The following is a 7,013-nucleotide window of genomic DNA, read 5'->3' as shown; positions in this document are numbered from 1 at the left end:
AAGCAGGCATCTACCCTGGGGCCCTCAGACCCCAAAGGGCCGTTGTTCATTTAGTAAATTAGATTAGTTTAGGAATATGCACCACCAGATAATTGTCATGTTTTCAGTGTGTATGTGCCCCTGTATCAAAATGTGTTGAGACAGTCATTATTTCCGTTGATATTGAGCCACATATTCCTATGCGTTTAATCAAATTACCACAAACAAACGTAGTAAACCTGAGCAAAATGCAATGAAGCTGCCATCTACACAGTAGATAGCGTGCGCTCTGAGGCTGGTGGGCACCTCAGGCAACATAACGTCCTTTTACTCGTGAAGCAATTTGTTGACCCTTCAGTGGATACATTTATAATACGGAGTCTATAGATAGAAATATCCTCTGTGTATATTGTGAAGTCATTGAGTGAAAGACACAATAGCAACATGAACTCTATACTGTGACCAAAGAATGGTTTGACAGTCAGTGTTAATAAGGCACAGATGTCAGTTTGCCCTTAAATATGATTTAAATGCATTTTCAAACCTCATCTCCGAAATGGAGAAATAAAGACACAACCAAAGGGTAGTGTAGCCGTATGTCCTTCCTCATATACATATTAGCCAGTCTGTATGAATAAGGTTTTGGGAAACATCAGGGCCTTTCAAGCGCTTTGTCCCTATCAAAAGAGAGTCCTGTCATTTAAGTGAATATACTGTACGTCACACTGCGTTTGCTATTTTGCAACACAGAGAAAGGTATTGTCTGTAGCCACAGTGATGAGTGGACTGACCACACAATCTAATTGACAACTCCAGTCCTTCACCTCCTTACAGCTGAACTGCAGCCAAAACCAGCCAGGATGAGCCCCAAACTGTGAGAGCCACAGGACATCAACCACTTCATCACCTCATGTGACAGATGAATGACCGGGTAGTCGGCTAAAATGCAGACTGGTGTTTGCGGGGGAAGTCAAGTGTAGAGCTATAGATTAGTCGGTTTTAAAGCAAAAGCCAGAAATACGCCAGCAGACACACATACATCTAATGTTTGCTTTATTGAATTCTCACAGCTGCTTCACCAACAGAACTACAGCAACATAGTAAATAGAAGGTGCATAAAGGTAAACAAGTGCACAGCCTAGAGACATACAGTACCATCACCCTGCATAACAACAACCCAACAGAGCAGCATTTGGAGGTTTTGTATTTTCTGCGTTTAACTTTCACACTAATCGGGTATTTGTGAATGAAGTGAAAATCCATTGTCATAAAAAGTGCAAACGCATTTCAAATTGTATTAATGTGAAAGCAAAACGACTAAGTCACTAATAAACATTTTGCACTTTAAATTCAAACTTCAAAAAGAAAACGTCAGTTTTCCTAAACAACGGCGGCCACCCAAGACCACCACTCAAAAGATCGTCTGTATTCTCCGAACAATGGTTAAATTATTCCTACGGACACATTTGGGCTGTTCTGAGGAATGTCAGATCCTTATAAAACTCAACCACACAGAAATTGAGGGCATTCAGAAAAAACATTTCTCCACACAAGTTCTGTCTTTTCCAGCTCACTTTTCTGTATTCTATTTATTGGCACAAAAGGTATTTAAGCATCAGATTTTTGACACAGACTCTTCAATTATCACATACAAAAAAAAGCTGCAGAAAAGACAAATGCACACAAGCAGTGGTGAGATCTGACCGCATGGTTAACAATTCCCGTTGCTGAATGATATCACAGAAAACTGTTTGTACGAGCGTGTATCGGTTTAGTATCGGCAGAACAAAAAAGGGTTTGAATGGTGAGTTTGTGTTTATGTGTATGTGTGTGCTTTGTTCAAGAAATGAAGGAACAGTATGTGGCAACAATATGTGCTTTATAGTGCATGGTGTCTGCAGATGTGTGGGTTCAGGGTGCCTGCCTGTTGTGTTTGCCATGTGAATGCTTCAGGACATTTTGGTTCACAATTTGAATGCGCGTCCTACCGAATATCTAACTATGACAAAGAGCCACCGCAGAGAAACGGACCTCGCCTTGCTCTCGCTCCATGAATCCACGGCACACTTTGGATGCATCCTGGACATGTATAAAAAGGAGAAAAAAATAAAGTAGAGTTACTTCTCATAAGGTTTTTGTGCCACTGTACACAAAGTAGAAATACTGCACTACATTTGGTCAAAATATAATACATCACATGATGTAGTTTTTGCCAACATTGCCCACTCAGTGGAATTGTGAATGCATGTCTTCTACTTGATAACTAATCAATGTAAGAATCTCTCATTTGACTTCAGGAGTTAATCACAACATTCAATGTTGCCATTTCATCTGTAATGCATGTAGCGCCCTCTTGTGGTCGTTTGATGTGACAATCGTACAGACCTGAACCTCCATGACTTCCAAACTGTGACTAAACACATTTTGTAGCTTAGTCATATTCATCATGCTCTTCCTCGACAGCTTAAGTTACTAATCTAATATCTCAAACAGAACTGACTTTCATGGCTTACAGTGGCGGTTCAAGTATAGGGTGACACATAACATTGCTTAAATTCCAATTATCCCTTATGATCCATCCCTATTTGAGATTTGAGTGTGCATTAGCAAAGTTTATTGATGCAAGACACTTGGGACCAACCACTCCCTATTCCAGTTAATACCACCATGACTCATCACAGGCCGAGTGCCGAAAGAAACTTTGCTAACAATTCCTTTCAACATATCGTGAATTGACGTCAACTGTGAAAGAATAACTAATTTTACCAACCGTTATGAAGGACTCATCTTTGGTAGCTCCGTGCTTCACTGGTCCATTCATTCTCCCGTCTTAGAAACAAAAAAAAACAAAAACAAAAAAAAGTCAGGAATCCACAACATGAAAAGACATAAAGAAATGTACACAATGGCCTGTGGATGTGCTCACCAAATTCATAAAGTTGTCCATTTGCATTGACGAAGGCAATAAAGTGGAAGTTTATTTTATCGGCTTCCGGCTGTAAAAGTTCAGTGAAGAATTTATATTCAGAGCAAATACTGAGATACAAAAAGGCTTCAGAGAAGACAAACACAGAGAAGTAACACATTGCCATGAACACAAAGTCTCTCATCTCTGATACCCCTTTGAGAACAGGTCAAACCCACATCAGAATCTATCTGAATGAGTCAATTACTCTCAGATTTAAACTTAAAGTGTATCGATACACTGCAGACGGGAGTCTCGTATGAATTAATTAAATGTGGGTTGTCCCATCTACCATCAGAAAATTGAATATGTAAGAGCCATTAGTTGATATTGTGGTGAAGTATCTTACCCGGCACTGGCCCTGCACTGCAACCTCATTGTGAACCTCCCAGATCGCCTGGAGAAGAAACATTTAGAACATGTCAAATTAATACTACTAAAACAAAATCATTCTACTCCGTAAAGTACATATGCAGAGATGTTTCCAATAGTAAAATTGCAAATCAGAAGTGTAACTTTGGAAAGGTTTGAAGACATATTCTTAGGACATTCTGTAAGTCAGCCATCAAGAGCCCTTAAAGGGACATAGATTTAGGTGTGTGGCGCCTCCAAGTGGTTAAAACAAAACCAGTTTTAGAGCACCTCAGATTTAGCTCGTAGACAATGAAATCACAGATTCAAAACATTAAGCAGATGTTTACATGGTTCTCCACCAGATGTTTGGCACGGTCATCAGCAGACATGTTTGCGGTCTCATCTAGAAACTTCTTCAGGGCAGAGCTACCATCTGAAAAGACCCCAAAGCAGAATTAAGTTTATCAGAAAATATGCCATTCACTCACATTAACATAGCCCAAATCACAACCTGCCACACTAAACTGTATTGGCAATCAGCCAAAGAGAAATAAAATACGAGTATTAATGGTAGGGATAGAGTGTTAAAACTACCCAGGACAATAAAGCAAATAACTTTGAATATTAGGCTTTTTCCTCAGTAACTAATTGCTAAATTTGTAATTTAGTCACAGTAAAAGTCAGGGCTGCTCCATCAGTCTAAAAAGCACTTAATATGGCCTCACTTTTCAACCACAGAAAACAAAGTAAAAGTACACTAAAACTAATGTATGGGTTGTAATTTGAATGACAGCAAGATAGCTCAGCAATGAAAAGAAACTGCTGTGTCATTGACACACACCAACTGCACTCACCAAATGTAATTTTGCTTTTGTTATTGGCCACAGCATGCAGCATGGCGATAGTGCCACAGGAATTGACTGCAGTCTGCTTCAGGAAATAAACCTCAGAGCCGCCATCAACTTTGTCTTCCTGCTGCTTCCTGAAAGACTCATGCTGCAAAACACAGGCAGATGGGGCATGGTTAAGGTTTGGGCACACATCAACTGCTCACATTGCACAGTCAATCATGTCTCTTTAAACGTTTACATGGATATGGTCAAAACTGGAAACGGCAATCAACCAAATAGAAACAATGAAAACCTATAAATCACGGAAAGAGATTAAAATAGTCAATTCAATATCTTTGGCCTGGTTTATCAGACAAACATTTTTCACGATCACCTGATATATTATAGAGTTAAATGTATTGCTAGTGGTTTCTTTATTGTGGCTCTTGTCCCTGTAGATGTCATCTGAATCCCTGGCTCACAACACAAACGAGAATGATAGAGTCTGTGCCTCGGTTTAACAGGATAACTAGACTTCATGTTAGTGGCTTCCATCCCAGTTGCCACACTATTCTACCAGTCACATAACAATACAGCTCTAATCCCTCTGCATCCATGCCCTCCCTGCACCTCAGTCTCACCCCACCCATGACGGCCCTGCATCAGTGGCTCACCGCACCCTTCATTTCCAGGAAGTAGTCCCCACCGCCCATCAAACGAGTCATTCATTACCTGTTGTGTCAGAGGGAAGAGCAGCATCAAGGCACAGCATGGTTTAGGGACGGCAGAGAGTTGATCCCCCTCCAGACCCAGCACGTCAACGAAGCGCCAGCTTTCACCCACGCCTAGCTTGCTCATCATCTGGAAACACAAAAAGCCAGGACGAAAAACGAGTCAAGACTACCTAAAATACACGTGAAACTGATGAGGGTTGCGACTTATACATGATCCCTCCACCCTCCTCACGGTGTTCAAAGATGCTGCGTTGTGTTGGTCCAGGAGGACCACACCCTTTAGCCGAGACACTGGGCACCATGCTGAGGATGATGATGCTGCCGCTCATACGAACGAAAACACAGAAACGCTTTTCCTGTTTGATGACGCATCTCCTTTTGATATCGGCGGCCACTTTTTTTTTCCTTTCCTTTTTACCTTAACAGTTGAAAAATATCATTTGAATGGCGGGATAGCAACGTGGTGGCATGGTGTCTTTTATTTTTCTTCCTTTTTTACCGGTTTAACGGCACTCACATCTAGCTCGCTACTGTAAAACTTACCTGACAATATAATCTAGCAGTTAACGAGACCACTACGTCACCATTGCCTGGTTAGCTTAACCGTCACTCACCTTGTTCAGCATCTGCAACGACAAAAACAGAGGCCACAGGTGAGTTTGCGGTTTGAAAACGTTACGGTGGTTAGAAAGGTAATAAACCAAAGTTATTCCCCCTTCATCCCCTCACCTCCGGGTTGATCTCCATTGGGGTCCACTCCATTTTTGCACTGTTTCGGGTGTGACTCTGCGATTTGGGTGTGCTTGTCTCGTCGGTTGGTAGCCGTTTGTTGAAGTTACAGCGCGTGCCCATGCTTTATTTATGCTGCCGGTCATACCACTTACCGGCAGACACGAGGGGTGGCCTCGGATCAGATAACCGTTGGTGTTCATATTTAAACGGCCTTCTGAGAAATATCAAATGGATTTGAAATGCTACATTTGTCTTGCTACACATTCATGTGTGTAGTCTAATCCCAGAAAGATATATATATTCCTTATTTATAAAAATAAAAAAACCTTAGATCACACCGCTAAATGTGAAGACCACGTTCATTCTAGAAGAAAATACGTATAATCCCAATCCCTCGCTATCAATAATGGTCCTGACCAATACATTTAAATTATTGGCCATTTAAATAATGGGCATTTTTATCATCCAATTTATTGATAACTGTAATGGTGTGGATTACACAGATCACATGTTATCATTCAGGCCATATTCTATGATAATGTCGTGGAATACCGTGAGCCCCTATGTGGCTGCAGTGAATGTCCTAACTACAATATCTGTGCTCTAACTGTGTGAATACATTCTTACCAGTGGTGAAACATGTTCTCAAGTACTGTACTCAGTGCCATATTGAGGTACTTGAGTGTTTCCATTGTATGCTACTTAAAACAATACTGTGCTTTTCACTCCACATTATATATTTGACAACATTAGTCATTAGTTGAATTGCAGATTCAGATTGTTAATACAAATATTAGTTGACTAATAGATTATGTTGTGTTATTATGGATTAAGATACCCTGTGGTACATATACAAAATGTAGACAAATATATAAAAACATTAGCAATGTATACACGGTAATGCATTACTTTTTAAATATGATAAGGCACTTTAGCTCCAGACATTCATGCTAACATTCTTCATGTGTTTCACATTCTACCATGGTCTGCAAGAACATGCTTGTTTACTGGAACTAACATTATCTGAAGTGCAACAGAACACTCTTTGCCAAATGTGAGCATAGTTCAGGGGGGCAGTATAGAGCAATATACTGCCAGGGGAATGATACTCAAATGTGTCGTGTTTTCCTAGTTTTTATCCACCTGTTGGTTCAAGTTGGAAGTTTGTTAAGTTCTCTAAGCAACTATCTGCGTCTGTTTGTTTCCTCGTGGTGGAAATTCATTTGATCATGTATGCAATGCAATGTAGTGTAATGTAATAATGTATCCGTCAAGAAAACCTACCATATTTCAAATGTATCCATGGGCTCTTGTAAAAAAAGTGACAAAAAAGATTCTCAAAATGCATCTCAGTGTTGAAGAAAAACAGAAAGACACGTGAGGCAAGAACTCCCATCTATCTTTCATTTTAATTTTCTC

At 40.3% G+C, this 7,013-nt stretch overlaps 1 protein-coding gene across 1 annotated transcript; it reads right to left on the bottom strand.

The window, feature by feature from the left end:
* Positions 1-1,031: 1,031 nt before the first annotated feature.
* Positions 1,032-5,714, bottom strand: uchl1 (ubiquitin carboxyl-terminal esterase L1 (ubiquitin thiolesterase); the record flags this gene model as incomplete). The annotated part of the gene is made up of 9 exons (XM_079219979.1): positions 1,032-2,058; positions 2,750-2,808; positions 2,906-2,975; positions 3,294-3,341; positions 3,646-3,731; positions 4,153-4,294; positions 4,861-4,989; positions 5,477-5,488; positions 5,592-5,714. The coding sequence occupies 9 exons, from the start codon at positions 5,712-5,714 to the stop codon at positions 1,975-1,977; spliced, it is 753 nt and encodes a 250-aa protein (XP_079076105.1). The 3' UTR covers positions 1,032-1,974.
* Positions 5,715-7,013: the final 1,299 nt, after the last annotated feature.

Source organism: Taurulus bubalis (assembly GCF_910589615.1).
Source record: "Taurulus bubalis genome assembly, chromosome: 6".
Taxonomy (NCBI): Eukaryota; Metazoa; Chordata; class Actinopteri; order Perciformes; family Cottidae; genus Taurulus; species Taurulus bubalis.
The sequence above is the reverse complement of the archived record's forward strand: the minus strand, read 5'-3'. Positions and strand labels throughout refer to the sequence as shown.